At 42.5% G+C, this 27254-nt stretch overlaps 3 protein-coding genes across 7 annotated transcripts in view; all 3 read right to left on the bottom strand.

Annotated features, from left to right (window-relative positions):
* The window catches only part of LOC127055754 (protocadherin gamma-C5-like), a 342247-nt gene that overhangs the window by 199761 nt on the left and 115232 nt on the right, over positions 1-27254 (bottom strand). The window contains exon 1 of one of the 5 annotated variants that reach the window (XM_050963049.1): positions 8438-11021. The exons of the other annotated variants lie outside the window; for them this stretch is intronic. Coding sequence (XP_050819006.1) covers positions 8438-10855 — 2418 coding nt within the window. The 5' untranslated portion in view covers positions 10856-11021. Of the gene's footprint in view, positions 1-8437; positions 11022-27254 lie in introns of those variants that run through there. 5 annotated transcript variants of the gene reach the window in all.
* LOC127055199 (protocadherin gamma-B2-like) lies at positions 13432-25643 on the bottom strand. The gene is given in 3 exon segments (XM_050961911.1): positions 13432-13628; positions 14013-14537; positions 23720-25643. Coding segments are annotated over 3 exon segments (2478 nt in total). The 5' UTR covers positions 25476-25643.
* On the bottom strand, positions 17554-20136 carry LOC127055782 (protocadherin gamma-A12-like). The gene has a single exon (XM_050963137.1). It carries the CDS (start codon positions 19981-19983, stop codon positions 17554-17556), a length of 2430 nt encoding a protein of 809 aa, XP_050819094.1. The 5' UTR covers positions 19984-20136.

The following is a 27254-nucleotide window of genomic DNA, read 5'->3' as shown; positions in this document are numbered from 1 at the left end:
TTCTTTTAAAGTTGAGAGGTCCTCTAATCTGTGAGTCTTCTTTAAACATACACATTTTATTTGAAAATGTAGAATTTTAAACATGGTAAAAGCATTTTTGTGTGTTAAAATTCAAATAAGCAGGGAAAATTTCACAAGAGAGGAAAAAATATTCTCCTAATTCAAACAAATAACAAACATTATTCCATAAATCCACAAAATTGATAGATACTTGTGTAATTTACAGATGAAGAATACATATTTTAAAATACATATAAACTGGAGGAGATGATAACCGTCACACAGCCTTCTCTATTATGTGTGAAAGCACGAAGAAAGTTATCAAATCAATGACCAGAGGTCCTCAAATGACCTGCCAGTCAGAAACGGAATGGCAATAATGGCCCATGTCAGGGCCAAACCTTCAAATAGGCCCATTGCTTCAAATTGTGCAGCTCAACATTAAGGGCCTATATAATGCAAAGTGTGATTTCTCAAATGATCCTGCAGATTCAAAACATCTGTGTCCTTGAGGTACAAGAAACACACCTGGAGAGTGAAGGCCAGTGATAGAAGATCAATAGAGTCCACATATCTGCATGCCATCACCCTACATATAGACTTATGATGTACATAAAATATGACCTTAAAGATTCCATGAAAATCCTACCTATTATGAACCCCTACTCAATCACCATCAAGAATGGCTATCTAACATTCATTAACTTATACAAGCCACTATCAATGGAATGGTCATATCCAGTTTTACGAACACGAAGCCATCCTACCATCTATGTAGGTGATTTCAATAGCCACCATAGCCTGTGGGGCTATACAAGAACACCCATGCTGGAGCACATCCTGGGCTTTCACTGAAGACCAGCACCTCCTCTCCAATGCCAACTACTATGGCATGTTCAGATCAGCTGGATGGAGGCAATGCTATACTCCTGACATTTTTTTGTGTCACGTGACATCTGTGGTCACAAAATACCATTGAAAAGGCCAATTCTCAATGACTTTGCCAAGAGCAAACACAGCCCAGTCATGGTTTGCATAGGCCTACAATTTTCACTCATTCAATCCTTCCTGCAATTGCCCTGGAATCTACAGTCTGCTGACTAGCCCAGCTATGTGGTGATTGTAGGAGGCTCAATAAACCAGATTCCATTATATTCAGCTAATTACCACCACTTTGTAGGCCTACTAATATTAGCTGCCAAATGAGCATTGCATGGGGCTTAATAAAATCATTAATTCCTTGTTGGACAGAAGAGAGCGAGGCACTCTTCCATAAATATCAAGCTCACAAAAGCCCCAGGAGGGAGGTTACTAGTGGAGTTCCTCAGGGATTGGTCTTGGGACCAATCCTATTTAACATTTGTATTACTTACCTTGGCACAAAAAGTGAGAATGTGCTAATAAATTTTGTGGATGACACAAAGTTGGGAGGTTTTGGCAACACAGAGGAGGACCAGAATATCATACAAGAAGATCTGGACAACCTTGGAAACTGGAGTAATAAAAAAAATAGGATGAAATTTAATAGTGTGACGTACAAGATAGGGACTTAGGGACTAACATCAAGAATTTTTGCTATAAGCTGGGGACTTATCAGTTGGAAGTAACTGACGAGGAGAAAGACCAGGATATGTTGGTTGATCACAGGAGGTGTGTGAGCCAGACACATGATGCAGCCATGAAAAAGGTTAATGCAGTCCTAGGATGCATCAGGCAAGATATTTTGAGTAGAGATAGGGAAGTGTTAGTACCATTATACAAGGCACTGGTGACACCTCATCTGGAATCCTGTGTGCAATTCTGATATCCCATGTTTAAGAACAGTTTGAATTCATCTGTCTCTCATGTTGAAGAAAGATGAATTCCAACTAGAACAGGTGCAGAGAAGGGCTACTAGGATGATACAACAGCAAAGAATCCTGTGGCACCTTATAGACTAACAGACGTTTTGGAGCATGAGCTTTCGTGGGTGAATACCCACTTCCTCAGATGCATGTAGTGGAAATTTCCAGGGGCAGGTATATATATGCTAGCAAGCAAGATAGAGATAATGAGGTCATTTCAATCAGGGAGGATGAGGCCCTGTTCTAGCAGTTGAGGTGTGAAAACCAAGAGAGGAGAAACTGGTTCTGTAGTTGGCAAGCCATTCACAGTCTTTGTTCAATCCTGAGCTGATGGTGTCAAATTTGCAGATGAACTGAAGCTCAGCAGTTTCTCTTTGAAGTCTGGTCCTGAAGTTTTTTTGCTGCAGGATGGCCACCTTAAGGTCTGCTATAGTGTGGTCAGGGAGGTTGAAGTGCTCTCCCACAGGTTTTTGTATATTGCCATTCCTAATGTCTGATTTGTGTCCATTTATCCTTTTCCGTAGAGACTGTCCAGTTTGGCCGATGTACATAGCAGAGGGGCATTGCTGGCATATGATGGCGTATATTACATTGGTGGATGTGCAGGTGAATGAACCAGTGATGGTGTGGCTGATCTGGTTAGGTCCTGTGATGGTGTCGCTGGTGTAGATATGTGGGCAGAGTTGGCATCGAAGTTTGTTGCATGGATTGGTTCCTGAGCTAGAGTTATTATGGTGCGGTGTGCAGTTACTGGTGAGAATATGTTTCAGGTTGGCAGGTTGTCTGTGGGCAAGGACTGGCCTGCCACCCAAGGCCTGTGAAAGTGTGCGATCATTGTCCAGGATGGGTTGTAGATCCTTGATGATGCGTTGGAGGGGTTTTAGCTGGGGGCTGTATGTGATGGCCAGTGGAGTCCTGTTGGTTTCTTTCTTGGGTTTGTCTTGCAGTAGGAGGCTTCTGGGTACACGTCTGGCTCTGTTGATCTGTTTCCTTATTTCCTCGTGCGGGTATTGTAGTTTTGAGAATGCTTGGTGGAGATTTTGTAGGTGTTGGTCTCTGTCTGAGGGGTTAGAGCAAATGCGGTTGTATCTCAGTGCTTGGCTGTAGACAATGGATCGTGTGATGTGTCCGGGATGGAAGCTGGAGGCATGAAGGTAGTCATAGAGGTCGGTAGGTTTTTGATATAGGGTGGTGTTAATGTGACCATCACTTATTTGCACCGTGGTGTCAAGAAAGTGGACCTCCCGTGTAGATTGGTCCAGGCTGAGGTTGATGGTGAGGTGGAAGCTGTTGAAATCATGGTGGAATTTTTCCAGAGTCTCCTTCCCATGGGTCCAGAGGATGAAGATGTCATCAATGTAGCATAGGTAGAGAAGGGGCGTGAGTGGACGAGAGCTGAGGAAGCGTTGTTCCAGGTCGGCCATAAAGATATTGGCATATTGTGGGGCCATGCGGGTGCCCATAGCAGTGCCACTGATCTGGAGATATATATTGTCATCAAATTTGAAATAGTTGTGTGTAAGTATAAAGGCACAGAGCTCAGCAGCCAGTTGTGCTGTGGCAGCATCAGGGATAGTGTTCCTGACAGCTTGTATTCCATCTGTGTGTGGGATGTTTGTGTAGAGAGCCTCTACATCCATGGTGGCTAGGATGGTGTTTTCTGGGAGGTGACCAACGCATTGTAGTTTCCTCAGGAAATCAATGGTGTCACGGAGATAGCTGGGAGTGCTGGTGGCATAGGGTCTGAGTAGAGAGTCCATATATCCAGACAGTCCTTCAGTGAGAGTGCCAATGCCCGAGATGATGGGGCGTCCAGGATTTCCGGGTTTGTGGATCTTGGGTAGTAGATAAAATAACCCTGGTCAGGGCTCTAGGGGTATGTTGATTTCTTCTGGTGTTAGTGTAGGGAGTGTCCTGAGTAGATGCTGTAGTTTCTTAGTGTATTCCTCAGTGGGATCTGAAGGAAGTGGCCTGTAGAATTTGGTATTGGAGAGTTGTCTGGCGGCCTCCTTTTGGTAGTCAGACCTGTTCACGATGACAACGTAGGATGATACAATAAATGGAAAACCTACCTTATGAAAGGAGACTGAAAGAGCTTGGCTAGTTTAGACTAACCAAAAGAAGGCTGAGGGGAGATATGATTGCTCTCTAGAAATACATCAGGGAGCGAGAGGAGTTATTTAAGTTAAGCAACAGTGTGAACACAAAATTCTTCTCTGTGTGTGACACTGGCAGACCAGGTACCATCTCATTCCAAGGCCCCTAGGTCTAAACTGAACACTGAGTCATATATAATTGAAAACCAGACTGGCTTACCTGTGTGTTAGCATTGTTAAAATAGAAGTTAAATTTATAAGAATTTGTTTAGTGTTTAGACTTTATGAAATGCTTGTAGGATGCTGCACATATTAATCTCACTTATAACATCTGTACCCCATGTTATAAGGTTATATTGAGTGTTGTACTGTAATCCTCTGTAACTGTAACTCACCAAACAGGAAAGAAGCATTAACTAATGTGAAATGCTGACTTCCACAGAAGGTGTTAGGTCCTGCCCTCAAGAAGAACCACTGAAACCAAATTAGGCATTGTAAAACATCAAATACTTCATTAATTGCACTCCTCTCTCCACTTCCCCATGAAGAGGAGACATGAGCATGAACTCATCCCATCAGCTTGAACTCTGAGAGAAAGAGAATAAAAATCCCAGACAAGAAGAAAATGGATCTCTATGCTACTTGCACTTTGGAGAGGTCAGAATTTCTAAGCATAAGCAAGGGACCCCCAGTTGCTTAGCCTGAGTTAGCCCTAGAGGAAATATAGGGTTTGCATATTACAATAGCTTGTACTACCTTTTGGAGCCTGATTGTAATGCTCTTCATCCACTACAGACAGCTTGACAGTGTGACATTTGGAAAGATGCTTAGGCCAAAATTTTCTGACTTAGATGTAAATCCATCATTATAAATACAAATAAGTGATGCTAGCAAACCATGTGCCAATTGATGCAAAGGTCCCCAAGTCAAACACTGACAAATACATAACTGGAATCAGTGTGGCTCATGTGTGTGTCAGTATTGTTAAAAAAAAGTATTAGAATGATAAGAATATGTTTAGTTTGTAGAATTTCTTCTTCTTCTTTCGTATGGCTGGTGTAGAGCATCAAATATAATTTCACCTGAAGTTGATTGAGCCAAATGACTACATCAGGAGTAGCAGAATTTATTGAATGCTTGTGAGTTGCTGCATGCGTTGATCTCACTTATAACATCTGTATCCCATATTGTAAGGTAATATTTAAGTGGTAGTCATGTGAGCCTCTATGACTGTGTAAATCATCATTCGGGAAAGAGACATTAACTAATGTGAACGGCTGATCTTAACACCCTTCCTAAAAGAAAAAGGTCTATCAATATCAAACAGACTATAGTGAGATATTACAGCTGGAATTTTCTACCTACCATCAACAAGAGCACACTGTTGTTGTTCTGTCTCCTTCCTCTGAAGATGAGCCATGAAGTGGCCTCCTCCCATCAGCTGAGTTTGCAGTGTAGAGCACATGACAGGAGGTGGACAAAAACCCCAAACAAAAGGAACTAGCTGCTTGGAGTGTGGGGAGGAAGTGTTTCTATGCATAAGCAAGAGATTCCAAAGCTGCTTAGCATGGATTAGCCCTAAAGGACATATAGAGTTGCTGATTATATAAGATTCACTTACCTTTTGAAATTTAAGATTATAACTCATCTTGTATATATGTTTACCTGATTTACCTTTGTAAATAAACCAATTTCCTTTTCCAAACAGTCTGCCCTGAGGTTGGTACTCACACTCTTGAATCACTGCAGGCAGCGTTACAGCTTAATTTTGAGAGATTTTGAGACTCTGTAGCTCCCATTGATGTCATTAGGATTTGTGGAGCTCAGAACGTACCAAATGAGGCCCCCCACTTAATGCCTAAATACAGGTTTATGTGTTTAGAAGTTTGAAAAGCTCAATCTCAGTCTGTGTCTCAGCTTCCTCACCTGTCAAATATGTAGAATATACATTTCCTACCTCTCAGGATTGTTGGGAATCTTAATTAAATAATTATTATCTGTAATGCACTATGAGATCCCTGGTTAGAAGGCACTATATAAGCTGTTATGTGATGTATATGATGATGTTCTTATTCACATATTATGTTGTTCTTAATGACTGCAGTTCATCATACAAGGAATCAGAAGCTTTAAGGTAACTCATGATTAAGATAACATTTGAATCCCAAGTAAGCAGTGTTATAGCCTTGGTTTCAAACAAACAAATAATTTCATAATTATTTACTCATCAGGTTTTATTTTCATTGCTTTTATTTTAATAACTACTTATGCTAAACAATCTGTTCTACCTTGTATTTAATTGTGACACTCTGAGTACATTTCCCAGACTGGAAGAAGAGTTCTGTGTAAGCTCGAAAGCTTGTCTCTCTCACCAACAAAAGTTGATCCAATGAAAGATAGTGCCTCATCCTCTTTGTCAGTCTCACGTTCTTGGACCAAGAACTCTACAACAGTGGTTCTCAAAGCCGGTCTGCTGCTTGTTCAGGGAAAGCCCCTGGCAGGCGGGGACAGTTTATTTACCTGCTACATCCACAGGTTCCGCCAATCGCGGCTCTCACTGGCCGTGGTTCGCTGCTCCAGGCCAATGGGGGCTGTGGGAAGGGCGCCAGCACATCCCTCAGCCCCCTCCGCTTCCTGCAGCCCCCACTGGCCTGGAGTGGTGAATTGCAGCCAGTGGGAGCCGATTGGCCAAACCTGCAGAGGTGGCAGGTAAAATTGGCCTGGCCCCCTAGAGGCTTTCCCTGAGCAAGCGGCAGACCGGCTTTGAGAATCACTGCTCTACAACATTGCATACATAAAGTTAAATTGTCATTTTCAAATGAAAGATACCTACATTGAAATATACATAAATATAACTACATCTATATAACTGTTTATAAACAGATAAACACAACTTTATTTATTTTTACTTCCGCATAAATCCTTCATTTTTCTTCTCATTTGATATGATTCTAGAGACAATCAGAATATCTTCATTCCAAGTACAAAGATCTAAAGATGCTAGGTCAGCCTCTATATGGAAAATTAAAAAATTGTCTTTTCTAAACATTAAAAACAGGTGCCAGAACTTATCTCTAATTAAAATAAAAGCAATGACAATAAAACCTGATGAGTAGATCTTCACCCACAACATTTAACTTGCAAAGGCCAGAATATTGGAAGCAAGGCAACTGGAAAGAACTTCATATTAATTAATCAGCATAATTCTGCACAAACATAATTCTAGATTACAACAATAAAAACAAATTGAAGTCATATGACAGTGGAATTAAATTAACTGTGTGAGAAAAATTATTGTTGTCCCTTCAGTGGGGTAGGTTTGAAGCTCAACATCTCATCAATGTGCCTTCCACTAACCTTAGTATTTTACATACTCAGAAATATCTGTATATTTCTAACTTCCCAAACTGAGTCTCAAGAAATCTTAAAAAGATAATGTTATTTAAAACAAATATTCAATAAAGAGTAATTTCATTTAAAATAATAAAGGAAAAGGATGTTTGTGCCATTGTGAAACAAATGGTGTATATCTCACAAGTAAGGTCCTACCAAATTCACAGCTGTGAAAAACACATCATGGACTATGAAATCTGGTCTCCTCCTGTGAAATCTGGTCTTTTGTGTGCTTTTACCCTATATACTGATTTCATGGGGGAGAAATTGGGGGTCCTGACCCAAAAGGGAATTGTAGGGGGGCTTGCGGTATTGTCACTCTTACTTCTGCGCTGCCTTCAGAGCTGGGCCACTGGAGAGCAGCGGCTGTTAGCAAGTAATGCCCTGCGAGCAGCAGCACAGAAGTAAGGGTGGCACCCTTATTTCTGCGCTGCTGCCTTCAGAGATGGGTGGCCAGAGAGTGGCAACTATGGAATGAGGGCCCAATTCTGCAGACAGCAGTGCAGAAGTAAGGATAGCAATACCACACCATGACATCCTTACTTCTGTGCTGCTGCTGGTGGCCGCTCTGCCTTCAGAGCTGGGCTGCGGGCCAGCAGCCACCATTCTCCAGCTGCACAGCTCTGAAGGCAGCGCTGCCAGCAGCAGCACAGAAGTAAGGGTAGCAGTACTGCAACTCCCCCTACAATAATCTTGTGACCTCTCTGCCCCACAACTCCTTTTTTGGTCAGGACTCCTACTATTACAACACCTTGAAATTTCAGATTTAAATAGCTGAAATCATGAAATTTACTATTTTAAAAATCCTATGACCCTGAAATTGACCAAAATGGACCATGAATTTGGTACCGCCCTATTTATAAGTAATCAAGACACAGTAATACCCTCCTCCTCTAGAGCAAGCCATATGTACGCTGCATTTTCTCAGTCACAGAGGGCTTGATACTACACTTATTGAAGTCAATGGCAGAACTCTCACTAACCTCAATAATGCAAATTCAGTCCTCTTTAATCCATACTTTTCAACTAATTGCACAGTCCACGAGGAAGACTAAACTTATATACCATAAACTGATAGCAAAAATACCGATTATGTTAGCTCACCTGAATGGAGGTCTGATCCCCGTTACTAATGTTTAAATCTTCAGTAACTAGAATAGGATCCTTTATCATATACGTCTGATCACTGGTCACATTATTTGCATAGTTTGACTGGGGAAAGTTGAACTGGCTCTTTCTGGAGTCCGTGGTGAGAGAAACCTCACGTGAGTAGGAGTGAAGAAAAGCTCTGACTCCATCGAGCCCCACAAACTGCGAGACGGGAACTCCACTGAAAGTCACACTCGAGGAGTCAAACAGCTGCGAGTTTCTCCACCGGCGGAGCCTCAGGGCCACTAACACTATGAGAAAGGTAAAGAACAAGCAGGAAACGGAAGCCACAGCGATCACCAAATACAAGGTGAGGCTGGACTGGGGGTCTACAGGAGCTGAGAGGCTGCTTAAATCGGAGAGGATTTCGGGGATGCTGTCAGCCACCACCACCGTGACAGTGGCCGTGGCAGAGAGAGGGGGCTGCCCGTTGTCCTTCACTAAAACCACCAGACTTTGCTTGAGCGCATCTCTGTCGAGAAAGGAGCGCGCTGTCCTGATCTCGCCGCTGTGGAGTCCCACAGAGAAGAGCCCCGGCTCTGTAGCCTTCAGCAGCTGGTAGGAGAGCCAGGCGTTCTGCCCGGAGTCTGCATCCACCGCCACCACCTTAGTGACCAGGTAACCCGGCTCGGAGGAGCGAGGGGCCAACTCCACTCCCGTGGAGCCATCGGTGGGAAAGGAGGGGTGTAAGATGTGCGGGCTGTTGTCATTCTGATCCAGTATAAAGAGAGTGACGGAGACATTACTGCTGAGAGGTGGGGAACCCCCATCCTGAGCCTGCACTTGGAACCGAATCTCCCGGAACTGTTCGTAATCAAAGGAGCGCAGAGCGTAGAGAGCCCCAGTCTCGGAGTTAATGGAGATGGAGGAGAGCTGAGCTTCATCCATATGTCCTTCATTAATAGAGTAGGTGACTCGGGCGTTCTCCTCCAAGTCTGAATCATTCGCTTTCAGGGAACAAACGGAAGCTCCTCTGGGATTGTTCTCTGTGATGTACAACGTGTAGGATGTCTGGTTGAAGATAGGAGCGTTGTCATTTATGTCTGAAAGCTGTACTAAAATTGTTGCTGTTGAGGATAAAGGAGGGGTCCCTCGGTCTGTGGCTGTGATAGTTACACTGTAATTCGAGATACGCTCCCTGTCCAGTCTTGTGTCAGTCACCAAACTGTAGTAATTGCCAAATGACTTCTGTAACCGGAATGGAAGGTTGGCTGGTATGGAGCACGTGACCTCACCATTCTGGCCAGAATCTCCGTCTCGCAAATTTAATATCGAGATTACTGTTCCGGGGGGAGAATCTTCAGAGACTGAGTTGAACAGGGAAGTGATTGCAATTTTCGGGGTATTATCATTGACATCAACAACCATTATCAGAACTTTGCACCTGGCGGAGAGATCTCCAATATCTTTTGCCTCCACTTCCATTTCATATAATGCAGCTTCCTCGTAGTCCAGGTCACCTATCGTTGATATTTCTCCTGTCCTAGGGTGAAGCTGGAATATCTGAGACGCCTTTTCTGTAATTTTTCTAAATGAAAAGGTCACCTCAGAATTCTGTCCTTCATCCCGGTCAGTGGCGTGTACTGTAATTATCAAGGATCCTCGAGGCGCGTTTTCCAAAACACTCACTTTATAGACCGGCTGAGTAAAAAGAGGGGCATTGTCATTGACATCCACAACCAGAACACTGATCTGAGCAATGGCAGATCTGACTGGATCTCCCCCGTCAGCTGCCGTGAGAGTTAATTTATGAACAGTCTGCGTTTCCCGGTCCAGAGACTTTTCCAGCACTAGTTCTGCATATTTAACACCATCAGATCCAGTTTGCACATCCAAAGAGAAGTGTTTGTTATTACTCAGCTGATAGCTCTGGATGGAATTAATTCCCACATCTGGATCCTGCGCCTCCTGCAGGGAAAAACGGGTCCCTGCCGCTGTAATCTCACTAATTTTTAACTCGATCTCCTTCGCTTGGAAGGTGGGAGTATTGTCATTAATATCTGTGATTTCAATTTCAACTGCGATAAGCTTCACTTTATCCTCAATAAGAACCTCAAAAATTAAGAGACACTTCTCGATCCGGCCACAGATTTGCTCTCTGTCTATCCTTTCTGTGGTGATTAAATGGCCGCTCTTAAGATTCAAAGTAAAATACTGAGTCCTACCTGTGGAAACAATGCGGAGTCCGTGATGTGTTAGCTCCTTTATATCCAGTCCCAGATCCTTTGCGATATTCCCCACAATGGAGCCTTTCTGCATTTCCTCGGGAATCGAATAGCGAATTTGCCCAGAAACCGCCTCCCAAACGGTAGCCAACATAAAGTACAACTGGACTCTCTTTTTGCAGACCCGGAACCTTTGTGTATCCGCCATTTCTCTTCCGATGGGTATGAAACCCCGATTCCCGGGTCACGGCAGAGAGTATTTTATCTTATCTTTAGTCCTTCGTTTCCGCAGCCACTGATGTTTTAACCAAGACTGTTTTATATAAAATTCCTGCAGCCATGTTCCCTTTCCAATCCCTCGGAGTGAGTGTGATCTCTCAGTGTTTTGCGCTGGGCTGGCTGGATCTCTCAGCGCTTTTCTCCACCTGATAGGTCAACAGCGGCGCTCAGAGTCTCAACCAATAACTGCAGGCAATGATTTAAAAATCCGCCTTTTAATGTCAGTTTAAGTCTCTAGCGCTATGTATACCGAGTGATGTTTATATTAGAAATAAACGCATACGAGTCTTCCGATTAAGTTGTTTTAACGAGGACAGTTCCTTATCTATTTTACATAAAGATCACGGTGCTATTGAAATACTGATGTGCCATTTACCTATATAACTAGAGTGCGCAGTCCGTTTTCTTTGTCAGAATGAAGCAAGTCTATTAGTGTCAGGGGCTCACAAAGATATAAAAATATGAAAACGCCAAGTAGGTGTACAGATTTGCTGTGAATTATTCAGAGCCTCATATAGTGTCTTTACTCCACTTCAAATAAGAGAATTGAAGAACCATGGTATCACAGGCACGTTATTGTTGCACGTTAAGGGATATTTGTAATTGTAACGTTGTATTTCCATCTTATTATCAATAAAACTTCTTATTTTCAACCCGTGAGAACAGAATGCCTGAGATATATAATTATGTATAATGGGAATAGCTGACGGTCTCTTTCAAATTAATCTTTCTTACATGGTGTATTATATCACTAAGCAAAGAGAATAGTATTCCCAATGTTTGCTCCTTGTCGGTGACCTAACAGATATCCCGAGCGGTTTTGTTTTCTACACGCTAATGCAGAATTAGATGTTCACCTTGAGAGAGTGATACAGACACGGAAGGACATTAAGAGGGCGTTAAATCAGAGAAATGAAAAACTATCTCAGTGTATGATGGACTGTTATAGAATCCTCGTGTAGAGGTGACCATATTAGGTCCTTTTCTCATAATTCCTCTTTAGATACCATAACTTTTATGCTGGAGGAAATGCGGTTTTTAATTGATTTAGATATGTTCTAATCAATTAGTTTAAACAAACTTTGCAAATTAATACATCACGATTCTTTAGGTGGTTGATCACAAATGATGAAATTTACCATCTCATTCTGTTACACGCTTGATTTGAAATAGTATTCATGTTCCCTGATGATTCAGGACATTAACCCATTGTGAAATTGAATGGAAAAATGACTCATTTAATAATTCTTTGAATACGTATCTCCTTAAATATCCGAAATGTCTCATTAGAAGATAATATTAGAAAAAATGGAATATATTTACAGCATGCCATAAATTCCAGGCAGGTAAATTATGGCTGAAAAATTTGATTGCACAGTCACATCGCAGTCAAAATCAAAACCCTGCCAAAACACAAACAGGCAATTCTCCCCCTGGAGGGATGATAATAAAGAGGTGACAGATACTTAATGCACTATTGGAAGATGGACTGATACTGCACAGATAAGGGAAAGATATGACTCTATATAGCATTGTCAAGGTTCCTTCCCCACTCTGAACTTTAGGGTACAGATGTGGGGACCTGCATGGACACTTCTACGCTTAATTACCAGCTTAGATCTGCTATCGCTGCCACCATCCAGATCCTCCATCTGCTACACACCCTTTCCTCTCAAAACCTTCCCCTCCCAGGGCAGCCTTGAGAGCCTTTTTCACCAAGTTCCTGGTGAACACTGATCCAGCCACTTGGATCTTAACACAAGGAGAATTTAACCATCCCCCCTCTTTTCCCCCACCAGTTCCTGATGAGTCCAGATCCAATCGCCTTGGATCTAAAAACAAGGAAAAATCAATTAGGTATTAAGAAAAGGCTTTTAATTAAAGAAAAGAAAGGTAAAAGAAAACCCTCTGGGAGAGATTAGCATATCGGCTATTCTCACAGACAACAGATTCAAAACACAGAGGAGGTTCCCCTGGGCACAAATTTAGTTACACAAAAAATACCCAAATACCCAGTTTTGATAAATCCCTTAATGGTACCAAGACAAGCTACAAAGAAAATAAACATAAACCTATTTATCCCTTTCTAAAACTTACTACTCTGATAAGAGGCTGGTTCCTTGATCTTTTTCACTCCGCCTGAAACTGAAACTCTAAACAGGAAAACTTCCCTCCTTCCTTTTGAAGCATCTTGTTCCCCCATTGGTTCCTCTGGTCAGGTGTCAGCTAGGCTAGGCAACTTCTTAACCCTTTACAGGTAAAAGAGGCATTAACCCTTAACTATCTGTTTATGACAAGCATAGAATAGAACAAACAATTTTTGCTTCTACAAATCTGCCACTAAACAGCAGGAGCCAACAATCCTTTGGTACTAAAACTTGGAGCACCTGATAACAGCAATTGTACACAAGCAAACAGGGAAAAAAGAGTTACTCTGAAAAGATCGCAATACAAATGACTCCACAAATTCCATAAATATTACACCACAGTGTGCTCACTTAAAAATCAAAGTATAGACTTCACCTCGAATATGTCAGTGAAAAAAATCACCGGTGGAAGCGTTCGGGTGTCAGATTTTGAGCCCTCTAAACCAAAATTACTGCTTAAAATTAAAATTGCAGCGTTGTCATTACACAAGAGATCCTCGGCTGTATTACTCTGCCCATTCGTTTTTAGGAAGTTTCATTCATTCTTCCCAGCGTCTTCAGGACAACACAGTTTATGAGAATATGGTAAGGTCCCATCATCGCAGTTTGGTAGAAATCAGGGATCTGCCATGATGGAATAAAGATTAGAACTGATTTATTGAAGATCAGGGGAATTCTTCGGTCTTCGGAATTTCATGATTCAAACCACTAAAACTGTTACTGGGGGAAAAAACAGATTAGCGCTAAAACCAGGACCCAGTAAAGTAATTAACGCATTAATGCAAAAACTCACCTTGAGAAGAGTTTCGGACGCGGATTTGGGAGCTTCAGAACCAGAATTATTCACAACTAAAATATCAGAGTTGTCCTTGCAAAGGATATTCTCAGCTGTAATGTTCTTGTCGTTACTTTTAAGCAAGTTAAATCCATTTTGCCCACAGTCTGTAGCCAAACACAAATTATAGGAATACGGCAAGGTCCCGGCTTCGTAATCTGGTAGGAATCTGGGATCAGCCTTGGAATAAAGAGCAGGCCTGACATACTGAAGAATAGAGGAGCTTTTTGAACGTCTAATTTTCATGGCTATCACCACTATAGTTGTAATTAGAAATAAAAATGAGATCAAGGCTAAAGCCAGCACCAAATAAAACTGTAAATCAGACTGAGGTGTCGAGTTACCCGATTGGTCGCTCATTTCCGGAAGAGCCTCTTGGAAGTTCTCGGCAAACACCAGGTTGAGAGTCACTGTGGCTGACAGAGGCGGCTGCCCGTTATCCTTCACCAGCGTGACCAGCCTGTGCTTCACTGCATCTCTGTCCGCAAAGGCGCGGGCTGTCCGGATCTCCCCGGTGTGCAGCCCCATGTTGAACAGCGTCGGTTCCGTGGCCTGGAGCAGATGGTAGGAGAGCCAGGCATTGTGTCCTGAGTCAGCATCCACCGCCACCACCTTCGTCACCAGATAACCTGCCTCGGCCGAGCGAGGGACCATCTCGAACAAAGCAGAGCCATCGGCTCCTAGGGAAGGGTACAGGATGCGAGGGGCGTTATCATTCTGATCCAGAATAAACACCCTGACGGTGACATTGCTGCTGAGAGGCGGGGACCCGCTGTCTTGGGCCTTCATTTGCACTTCAAACTCCCGGAATTGCTCGTAGTCGAAGGAGCGCTGGGCATAGATAGCTCCGGTCTGGGAGTTAATGGAGATGTAGGAGGAGAGAGGCACCTCCTGGAGGTTGCTGCTCAGGATGGAGTAAGTGACTCGGGCGTTCCGGTCCAGATCCCGGTCTGAGGCTTTTACACTGAAAATAGAGGCCCCCGAGGGATTGTTCTCTGGCACATAGGCGGTGTAGGAAGGTTTCTCAAAGACAGGGGCGTTGTCATTGATATCGGAGATCTGCAACAGGATGGTTTTCTGGGTGGAGAGAGGGGGAGAGCCTTTGTCTATGGCGGTGATTGTGATATTGTACTCCGGGGTCCTTTCCCTGTCCAGGGGGCTGTCTGTGAGGAGCTTGTAGTAGTTAATAGAAGAAGATATTATTTTAAAAGGCAAGTTGTGTTGAATACTACAGCTGAGTTCTCCATTTTGTCCGGCATCGGGGTCAAGAGCTTTGATCAGAACTATCACTGTTCCTGGCGGTGAGTCTTCGGGAAAAGGACTGGATACTGATAAAATCGTCACTTCCGGGGCGTTGTCGTTCTCATCCAGTATTTCTATATGAACTTTGCAGTGATCGGTCAGCCCACCCCCATCCCTGGCTTCCAATTCCATCGTGTATTCATTTTTCTCTTCAAAATCCAGGATCGCTGTATTTGTAATTTCTCCGTTCTCAGGGTCTAAATGGAATAATTTGCGGGTGTTTTCCGGTATGCTGTCGAAAAAGTATGTTATATGGCCATTTAAACCTTCGTCTCTGTCACTGGCTTTCACTTGAAGCACTAAGGTGCCCTTTGGTAGATTTTCCCTCAGGCTGACTTTGTAAATCTGTTCAGTGAATACGGGGGGGTTGTCATTGGCGTCAGTAATTTTAATCCTAACCTGAGCTGTCCCAGATCTGACTGGATCTCCCCCATCGACAGCCGTCAGGATTAACTGGTGGGAACTTTCCTCCTCCCGATCCAAAGACTTTTCTAAGACTAATTCTGCTTGCTTTTTGCCATCTGGGCTCTCTTTCACTGCCAGGGTAAAAGAGGGGTTTTTACTGAGTTGGTAATTCTGCAGTGAGTTGATCCCAGAATCCGGATCTTGCGCAGATTCTAGTCGAAATCTCGCACCCGGCAGTGCTGATTCGCTGATTTCTAGATCAATGTCACTCTTTATGAACCACGGGGCATTATCATTAATGTCCTGAATTGCGACATTCACGAGGTAAATATTTAAAGGATTTTTAACCACCGTTTCGAATGTCAGGACACAAAGGGGAGTCTCCCCGCATATCTCCTCCCGGTCTATCCTGCCATTCACATACAGGTTGCCATTTTCCCCATTCACACTGAAGTATTGCTGTTCCGAACTGACACGGAGCTTCCGCTGCGGCAGTTCTCTGACATCCAACCCCAAATCCTTGGCGAGATTCCCCACAAGGGAACCCTTGGACATTTCCTCCGGAATCGAATAACGAATCTGCTCCGAGACCGCCCAGCAGAACAAAGAGAATAAGAAAGGAAACAACAGTACTTGCCGTGTGACTGCCCATCCGGTCTGTTTGTGTCCGGTTTCCATCTCACTCCCTTGCACTTATGCTCTTTTCCTCTCTTTTATTCCGTTTAGATCCTGTAGTTAAAATCCCGCCTGTATTGTAAATATCCGCGGCAATGAAAATAAAATAAAATCCCTTTATCACTCCAGTTGTGCATCCGAGTCCCGATGGAGGGTTTCTCTGAGCATCGAGGCTGTGTGCGTTTTTGTCTCTGTTCTGCGCTATGTGATTGAGCAATCACACCGCAGCCGGCTCCAACGGATCTCCGGCTGCAGCTCCGCGCCGTATTGGCCAACAGCGGCACTCTGAGTCTCTGCCGGAGAACTGCAGTTCGAATAATATGATAAAAGCCTGGATGTAGGCACAGAGAGGGCAATGGAAATTCGTTTGGATCAATGCATTCCCTCGTCCATCCTTAGGTAGAAGAATATATAAGGAACACACAAAAAGAATTTAGGAAAGCTGAATGGTATGGATTTCCATTTTGTCTACTTTTTGTGTCGTTTGTATGTTGTCACCAAAGTGGCTTGATTTTAACAAAAAGCGCAGTGGAATTGTTATTATTACAAATTTTCCCTGCCCAGACTCAGGGCCTTGGCACAACAAAATTATTTCTCTTCAGAACTTCCTTCAAAAAATAAAATACCTTTTCAGTCATCTTTCCATGTAAACAGCTTAATTTTGGTCTGGTGGATTTCGTGGGATTTATGTTACTTTGATGTAAAGAGAGCACAGGATTGTCAAGATCTAATAACACCTATCTGAAATTAAACTAGTAAACATAATATATGCATAACTGAGGAGATTGAAGCCTCATTCAAAAAGGTTTCTTGGAGTTGTTATAAAACCCTCTGTAAACTGATCCTTCCTTCCAACAAACAATTGCAGTTCCCTTTAAAAATACTGTATATGTTACGCTACACTGGTATTCCTGTTTGAATTGTAGTAACGTCGGAAAGCCCCAATGAAGATCGAGATCTAATTGCATGTAAACAAAAAAGGACACATCAAGCTTGCCTGGAAGATATGCTGTTACTTGAACTTGAGTCACCAATTAAGGCTCACCAAACAGATAAGCAAACAAACAACAAAAACAACAAAACCCTACCCTACTGAAGAGGGAAAGGAATTAGAGGGTCATAAGGAAAGTGGGATCACTCTAATACAAGGCAATAACGCGTGATGGATCAAAAAAGACGATGGCTTTTACAATAAATAAATAAATAATATTTCCGGCTCCTAAAACACATCAACATGGTTAAAAAGAAAAATAAAAAAAGAAGCTAACTCACTTGAACAAATTTCTGCTCGCAATCACCGTTCTTTATATCTGCCGATATTAACACAGGATCCTTTATCTCACAGGTCTGCTGACTAGTCAGAATATTTGCATAGTTTGATTTGGTAACGTTGAACTGGCTCTTTCTGGAGTCCGTGGTTAGAGAAACCTCACGTGAGTAGGAGTGAAGAAAAGCTCTGACTCCATCGAGCCCCACAAACTGCGAGACGGGAACTCCACTGAAAGTCACACTCGAGGAGTCAAACAGCTGCGAGTTTCTCCACCGGCGGAGCCTCAGGGCCACTAACACTATGAGAAAGGTAAAGAACAAGCAGGAAACGGAAGCCACAGCGATCACCAAATACAAGGTGAGGCTGGACTGGGGGTCTACAGGAGCTGAGAGGCTGCTTAAATCGGAGAGGATTTCGGGGATGCTGTCAGCCACCACCACCGTGACAGTGGCCGTGGCAGAGAGAGGGGGCTGCCCGTTGTCCTTCACTGAAACCACCAGACTTTGCTTGAGCGCATCTTTGTCGAGAAAGTAGCGCGCCGTCCTGATCTCGCCGCTGTGGAGTCCCACAGAGAAGAGCCCCGGCTCTGTAGCCTTCAGCAGCTGGTAGGAGAGCCAGGCGTTCTGCCCGGAGTCTGCATCCACCGCCACCACCTTAGTGACCAGGTAACCCGGCTCGGAGGAGCGAGGGGCCAACTCCACTCCCGTGGAGCCATCGGTGGGAAAGGAGGGGTGTAAGATGTGCGGGCTGTTGTCATTCTGATCCAGTAGAAAGAGAGTGACGGAGACATTACTGCTGAGAGGTGGGGAACCCCCATCCTGAGCCTGCACTTGGAACCGAATCTCCCGGAACTGTTCGTAATCGAAGGAGCGCAGAGCGTAGAGAGCCCCAGTCTCGGAGTTAATGGAGAGGGAGGAAGAGAGCGGAGCTTTCTGGATCTCAGTTCCAGTAATGGAGTAAGTGACTCTGGCGTTCTCCCCCCAGTCGGGGTCATTCGCTTTCAGGGAACAAAGGGAAGCTCCTCTGGGATTGTTCTCTGTGACGTACAAAGTGTAGGATGTCTGGTTGAACACAGGAGCGTTGTCGTTTATGTCTGAAAGCTGCACGAAAATAGTTGTTGTTGAGGATAAAGGAGGAGTCCCTCGGTCTGTGGCTGTGATAGTTAAATTGTAATCGGAGACCCGCTCCCTGTCCAATGCTCTGTCACTCACCAAGCTGTAATAATTGTCAAATGATTTCTGTAACTGAAATGGCAGGTTGGGTGGAATAAAACATATGACATCACCATTCTTTTCAGAATCCAGATCATGTAAATTTATAAAGGCGATCACAGTTCCCGGCGGGCTGTCTTCGCTCAAAGAGTTGGTGAGTGAGGTGACTGTAATTTGAGGCTCATTATTATTGGCATCAATAACAGCTATCAGAACTTTAGACCTGGCCGAGAGGTCTCCAACGTCCTTTGCTTGAACCTCCATTTCATATGATACGGCTTCCTCATAGTCCAGGTTTCCCACAGTTGATATTTCTCCAGTTTTAGAATCCACCTGGAATATCTGAGACGCTTTGTCTTTCATCTTCCGGAGTGAATATGTGACCTCCGAATTTATCGCTTCGTCGGGATCTGTGGCATTTACTGTCAGCAGCAGAGACCCGACGGGCACATTTTCCAAAACACTCACTTTATAGACAGGCTGACTGAAAACTGGTGCATTGTCATTTGCGTCAAGGACAATAACGCGGATCTGCGCAGTGCCGGACCTGACCGGATCTCCCCCGTCAGTGACTGTGAGGATTAGATCGTGAACAGCTTGTTCTTCCCGGTCCAGAGACTTTTCCAGCACCAGTTCGGCATGTTTGTCCCCGTCAGCTCCAGTCTGCACATCCAGAGAGAAGTGTTTGTTACTGCTGAGGTAATAGCCCTGCACAGAATTGGTTCCCACATCTGGATCCTGCGCACCCTCAAGAGAATATCGGGTTCCCACAGCGGCTAACTCACTGATTCTAAATTCCAATTCATCTTCCTGGAAGCGGGGCGCATTGTCATTAATATCTGTGATTTCAACTTCAACTGGGAAAAGTTTTGCTTTATCCTTAACGAGAACCTCAAAATTTAACAGACATTTCTCCATCCGGCCACAGATTTGCTCTCTGTCAATCCTTTCCGTGGGGCATAAATAACCGCTTTTAACATTCAAAGCAAAATACTGACTCCTACCTCTGGAAACAATGCGGACTCCACGGTCTGAAAGCTCCTTTGTATCGAGCCCCAGATCCTGAACGATATTCCCCACGAAAGAGCCTTTCTGCATTTCCTCCGGAATGGAATAGCGAATGTGCCCAGAAATTGCCTTCCAAACGGTAAAAAATATAAACCAGAACAGCACTCGCCAGTTGCAGTCCCGGAGCCTTTTTATATCCGTCATGTCTAGCACTGGAAATAGAGGCCTTAAGTCCGTGTGTCAGAACGGTATATAAAAATAGTAAAAATAAAAACCCCGCTCTTCAATCCGTAGTTCGTGGATCAAGAGCTTTCCCAGGGAGTTTAGTGCAGCTATGCTGTACTGTGTATTTTGGCTTTATACAAAGTGTGTCTGGTTGCGCGATCTGTTACAGCGGGGCGGGGCTGGCTGGATCTCTCCTCGTATTTGTCTCCCTGATTGGTGAACAGCGACGCTCAGAGTCTCAACCAATAACTGCAGCAGTTTAGATATATAATTTTAAACGCATTTCCCCCCAATATGTGTGTTAGCTATTTTCTCCAGCATCTTTAATCCCCTAATGTATATTATATATTAATTAGGACTGTCATTAATCACAGTTAACTCAGGTGATTAACCCCCCAAAATTAATCACGATTAATATCAGTTTTAATAGTACTGTTAAACAATAGAATACCAATTGACATTTATTAAATATGTTGTATGTTTTTCTACATTTTCATATATATTCTGTGTTATAATTGAAATCAAAGTGTATATTATTTTTATTACAAATATTTGCACTGTAAAATTATAAACAAAAATAGTATTTTTTCAGTTCACCTCATACAAGTAGTGTAGTGCAATCTCTGTCGTGGAAGTGCAGTTTACAAATGTAGATTTTTTTTGTTACATATCTGCACTCAAAAACAAAAAAATGTAAAACTTCAGAGCCTACAAGTCCACTCAGTCCTACTTCTTGTTCAGCCAGTGCCTAAGAGAAACAAGTTTTACATTTATGGGAGATAATGTTGCCCGCTTCTTATATACAATGTCACCAGAAAGTGAGAACAGGCAATGTTATTTGTTTTCGTATGCCCCATCATGCTTAGGCCACCATTCCAGAGGACATGCTTCCATGCTGATGACACTTGTTAAAAAAAATGCTTTATTTAAATTTGTGACTGAACTGCTTGGGGGAGAATTGTATGTCCCCTGCTCTGTTTTATGGGCATTCTGCCATATATTTCATGTTATAGCAGTTTCAAATGATGACCCAGCATATGTTGTTCATTTTAAGAACACTTTCACTGCAGATTTCACAAAAGGCAAAAAAGGTACCAATGTGAGATTTCTAAAGATAGCTATGGCACTGGACCCAGGGTTTAAGAATCTGAAGTGCCTTTCAAAATCTGAGAGGGGCGGGTGTGGAGCATTCTTTCAGAAGTCTTAAAAGAGCAACACTCCAATGAGGAAAATACAGACTCCAAACCACCAAAAAAGAAAATCAATCTTTTGCTGGTGGCATCTGACTCAGATAATGAAAATGAACATGCTTCAGTCTCTACTGCTTTGGATTGTTATGGAGCAGAACCCATCTTCAGCATGGATGCATGTCCCATGGAATGGTGGTTGAAGCATGAAGGGACATATGAATCTTTAGCACATCTGGGATGTAAATGTATTGTGATGCCGGCTACAAGAGTGCCACAAGAATTCTTGTTCTCACTTTCAGGTGACATTATAAACAAGAAGAGGGCAGCATTATCTCCTGCAAATGTAAACAAACTTCTTTGTCTGAGTGACTGGCTGAACAAGCAGTAGGACTGAGTGGACTTGTAGGCTCTAAAGTTTTACATTATTTTATTTTTAAATGCAGGTTTTCTTTTTCCATAATTCTTCACTTGTAAATTCAATTTTCATGATAAAAATATAGCATTGCAGTACTTGTATTAGGTGATTTGAAAAACACTATTTCTTTTTTTTTACAGTGTAAATACTTGTAATAAAAATAAAAATAAAGTGAGCACTGTACACTTTGTATTCTGTTTTGTAATTAAAATCAATATATTTGAAAATGTAGAAAACATCCAAAATATTTAAATAGTATTCTATTATTGTTTAACAATGCAATTAATTGCATAATTAATCACAAATAGTTTTTTATATCACATGATTAAACACCATTATTTTTGTGATGGCTTGACTGCCCTAATATTAATGAAACAAATCTAGATGCAAAATGCATATTATCTTATAATAGATATATTGTAAAACTGAACTCTTCCCTTTAATCCATTAGTCACATAATAAATCTGTGACAAATGGAACACCACCTCTCTGCTTAATTTCCTCAATTTGAAGTGACACGCACATTTATGTTTTGCATAATAAATTAAAGTAATCCTGTATTTACATCACATCATAATAAACAAGAAGACTAATTTTAGTTTACACATTATTGTGTGAAGTCACACAGTCCTATGCACTTTCCCTTCCAATGAACAATTTGTTCACCTTTCTGTTTAGAATTTAGCATCTATTTATTTGTTTGCTTCTATATTAATTTAGGCATCCATCATAGGGCAAAAGTGCCTATCCAATGCCTTAGAAACTTTTGCACAGCATAATAATATCTGTGAACTTTATCAAATCCAGTAGCCTACTCTAATTGCAAGGTTAAGACTCATATATCCAGAAAACTAAAATATAAATTATCCTACACACCAACACGGATTACAATTAGTCTCCCTTGGCTCCAAGAGCCCATGAAATCAGATTGGCTTTGCAGCATGCTCTACAGGTCAACAGAATTTGGCTAATTTGGCCCAGGTGGACTTTGGCTTTAATTTTGATGTTTATTTTGGAGAATTTCTGTTGGTGTTATGCGTTATTTACTTATTTGCTAATTTATTCCATTAATTTATAAAATTAATATATTGTAATGGTTTTGTCATTCTTAAAATTGATGGAAAACCAAAAAGAAAAAGATCATGAATTTAAAAGGCAATGCGTTATCTACATAGCCATAAACTGAAAACTGCTGATATAGTTTATTTTATTATTGCAATATACCTCGAAAACTTTCTGCCGTATCACCTTGATACCACTTAAATAATGTCAAGGCCCCAAACAAATAAAAGCGGATATAAAAATTGGTTGTTCAAAGGATTCACTATTTCTAATTAATTAGGTTTAACGTTAAATGATATATAACCCCTTGATTTGCCACTACTAAAATATATAAAGATACAAGCACGTGCAAGCGCATGCGCACAGAAACTCACCTTCCCAACGCTGTCAGGTTCAGAGATTCGTTCTACAGAAGCGGAGGTGCTGTTGCTCATCATAAAAGTCCGAGAGTTGTCATTGGAAAGGATAATCTCTCCTACATCGTTCTGGCCATTTGGTTTTAGAATATTAGAGTTATTCCTTCCGGAGTCCGCGGCTAAACACAGATTATAGCTATACGGTAAAGTCGCATCGCAGTAGCTGGGTGGGAATCTGGGACCCGCCTTGGAATAATCAGAACTGAAACATCTCAGAACTGGGGGACTCCTTGCTCTATAAAATTTCATCACAATGGCCAGTGCAACTGTCAAGAGGAACAAAAATGAGATCAGCGCTAAAGCCAACACCAAGTAAAACTGTAAATCAGACTGAGGTGCCGAGTCACCCGACTGGTCGCTCATTTCCGGAAGAGCCTCTTGGAAGTTCTCGGCAAACACCAGGTTGAGAGTCACTGTGGCTGACAGAGGCGGCTGCCCGTTGTCCTTCACCAGGGTGACCAGCCTGTGCTTCACAGCATCTCTGTCCGCAAAGGCGCGGGCTGTCCGGATCTCCCCGGTGTGCAGCCCCATGCTGAACAGCGTCGGTTCCGTGGCCTGGAGCAGATGGTAGGAGAGCCAGGCATTGTGCCCTGAGTCAGCATCCACCGCCACCACCTTCGTCACCAGATAACCTGCCTCGGCCGAGCGAGGGACCATCTCGAATAAGGCGGAGCCATCGGCTCCCGGGGAAGGGTACAGGATGCGAGGGGCGTTATCATTCTGATCCAGAATAAACACCCTGACGGTGACATTGCTGCTGAGAGGCGGGGACCCGCTGTCTTGGGCCTGTACTTGCACTTCAAACTCCCGGAATTGCTCGTAGTCGAAGGAGCGCTGGGCATAGATAGCTCCGGTCTGGGAGTTAATGGAGATGTAGGAGGAGAGAGGCACCTCCTGGAGGTTGCTGCTCAGGATGGAGTAAGTGACTCGGGCGTTCCGGTCCAGATCGCGGTCTGAGGCCTTTACACTGAAAATAGAGGCCCCCGAGGGATTGTTCTCCGCCACATAGGCGGTGTAGGAAAGTTTCTCAAAGACAGGGGCGTTGTCATTGATATCCGAGATCTGCAACAGGATGGTTTTCTGGGTGGAGAGAGTGGGGGTGCCTTTGTCCGCGGCGATTACTGTAATATTATACTCTGGGATCTTTTCTCTGTCCAGGGTGCTGTCTGTGATTATTTTGTAGTAATTACGAGAGGAGGACAGTATTTTAAACGGTAAATTGTGTTGAAGGTGACAGGTGATTTTTCCATTTTCTCCTGCATCACGGTCACGAGCTCTTATAAAAGCTATCACTGTCCCGGGCACAGAGTCTTCGGGGACAGGACTGGACACGGATGTAAGGGTTACTTCGGGGGCATTGTCATTCTCGTCAATAATTTCTATTTGAACTTTGCAGTGACCAGTCAAGTCACCCCCGTCCCTGGCTTCAATTCCCATTGTATATTTATTCGTCTCTTCAAAATCCAGAATATCTGTATTTGTTATTAGTCCATTTTCAGGATCTATTTTGAATAATTGTAGGACATTTTGGGGGGCATTACTGAAGGAATAACTGATTTCTCCATATAATCCTTCATCCTTATCCATGGCTTTCACCTGTACCACTATGGAGCCTTTGGCCAGATTTTCACTTACTCTGACTTTGTAGATCTCTTCAGTGAATACTGGGGGATTGTCATTGGCATCAGTGATTTTAATGGTAATCTGAGCGGTCCCGGTTCTCACAGGGTCCCCCCCATCCACAGCCGTCAAGATCAAGATATGAGAAGTTTGGTGCTCCCGATCCAAAGGTCTGTCTAAAACTAATTCTGCGTATTTATTGCCATCTGCATTCTCCTTCACTGCCAGGATAAAATACTGATTTGGGCTGAGCCGATAATTCTGCAGTGAATTCAGTCCAACATCTGGATCTTGCGCCGATTCGAGTGGAAAGCGCGCCCCTGGCAGTGTAAATTCATTGATTTCTAACACAACGTTATTTTTGTCGAAGCTCGGGGCGTTATCATTAATGTCCTGAATTGCTACATCCATGTTGTAAATGTTTAAAGGATTTTCCACTACCGTTTCGAATGTCAGGACACAAAGGGGAGTCTCCCCGCATATCTCCTCCCGATCTATCCTGTCATTCACATACAGGTTGCCATTTTCCCCATTCACACTGAAGTATTGCTTTTCCGAACTGACACGGAGCTTCCGCTGTGGCAGTTCTCTGACATCCAACCCCAAATCCTTGGCGAGATTCCCCACAAGGGAACCTTTGGCCATTTCCTCAGGAATCGAATAACGAATCTGCCCCGAGACCTCCCGGTGGAACAAAGACAATAAGAAGGGAAACCAAAATACTTGCCGTGTGACTGCTTGGCCGCTCGATCTCTGCCTGTTTTCCATCCCACTCAGGCTTGCTTTTATTTTCCTATTTATTCTACTTCGATTTTGTGCTTTAAATCCTCGTTAGAATGTCAAAATCCACGGTTTTGGAGAGTAAATAAAATTACCATCTCAATCTAATTTTCCACGAAAGTTTCGAGACAGAGTGTCTCTCAGTAGCGAACTGCATGTATGTTTGTGCAATCGCTGACTTGAGCAATCTCAGTACAGGAGGCTTTAGTGGATATCCGGCTGCAGCTCCAGCTCTGCATTGGCCAACAGCGGCACTCTGAGTCTGAGTTACAGAACTGCAACTGGTTGGTCTCATCAAAACGCTCATGTCTAAAGAGCATAGAAAGGCTAACCCATTCCTTTCTCGAAAGTCCTAAAACAGATGACTAGAGTAAACCATCCTGCGTATCGAAAAAAGTTAAAAGAATCGGCTAACGTGTACTAAGATACATGCCCACTCCACTCTGTTTTCTGTGACTTTTGTATGTTCAGTAACAAGTCGGTTTAATTACGAATAAAAGCGTCATTACTTATATTTCTAAGAACGAAACATTTCTATCTGGAAACCCAAACCCACACAACAAAGATTTCCTGAATTCCTGTAATATGTGACAGATTTGCCGTTCTTCCATACACAGAGTCATATTTTAATCTCAGTTACAGCAATGTAAAGGCAGAGGAATTCGTCTAAAGTGAAGGGGGCAGTCTGGTCCAATAGATAATACACAGTAGTAGGAATTATGAGACCTAAGCTATACTATGCCCTAGCCATTTTCTGGTGTTGTCTAGCAATTTATGTTCTCTGTATTTTATTTGATCCGTTGGTAAAGGAGGATATCACCCTGGTTATCTACTTTTGCAGACATTTTAGATTTACGGATGAAAATTGTTCTTTACGTGCTAAATGTTATTATTACTTCAAATTCACATCTATGTAAATGAACGCAAAATATACCCAGTATGAGACAACAAAATATAAACTGAGAATTCTGAATCAGAAACTAAACAAATTAAATTCTATGGCTACTTAATTTATGTCTGAACTCTCATGCCTTGAAGTCCAGACTACTGTACCCCTTTCAGGAGTCTGATTTGTCTTTTGTACCCTCAAGTTTCACCTCACTTAAAAACTACTTGCTTACAAATTGCTTACTTTCTCATTTTACCATATAATTATAAAATTAGTTGCAATATAAATATTGTACTTATATTTCAGCAGAATAGTATAAACAAGTCATTGTCTGTATGAAATTTTAGTTTGTGCTAATGCTTTTTATGTAGCCTGTTGTAAAAGTAGACAAATATCTAGATGAGTTGATGTATCCCCTGGAAGACCTCTGGGTACACACAGGGATACACATACCCCTGATTGAGAACCACTGATGTAATCTGTTTATCTAATATGACATCCTCTATAATGCAGGCAATAGAATGTCACCCAATGATTCCTACAGTAGAGGACATCATATCCCTACTGTGTCATTGACACTATTTAGACCAATACTTTATCATTTAACTAGATCATATCTTTTAGAAAAGTATCTAATTTTGATTTAAAGACTACTAACTATTATGAATTTACCACTTTCAATGCTAATGTATTTCAATCATTAATTACCTTAACTGTAAAACAAATGTATCTTGTTTTCAATTTGAAGTTTTCATGATCCCAGCCATTGTATTCTATGGCTTTGTCTGTGAACTTAAAGATAACCTAAAATCAATTATATTCTCACTGAATAAACCCTTTCTTAGTCTTTCCTTTGATAAAATTCTGTAAGCACCTCA

This window comes from Gopherus flavomarginatus, chromosome 7 (genome assembly GCF_025201925.1).
Source record: "Gopherus flavomarginatus isolate rGopFla2 chromosome 7, rGopFla2.mat.asm, whole genome shotgun sequence".
In the NCBI taxonomy this organism is placed as follows: domain Eukaryota; kingdom Metazoa; phylum Chordata; order Testudines; family Testudinidae; genus Gopherus; species Gopherus flavomarginatus.
This window is presented reverse-complemented; position numbering and strand designations above follow the sequence as displayed.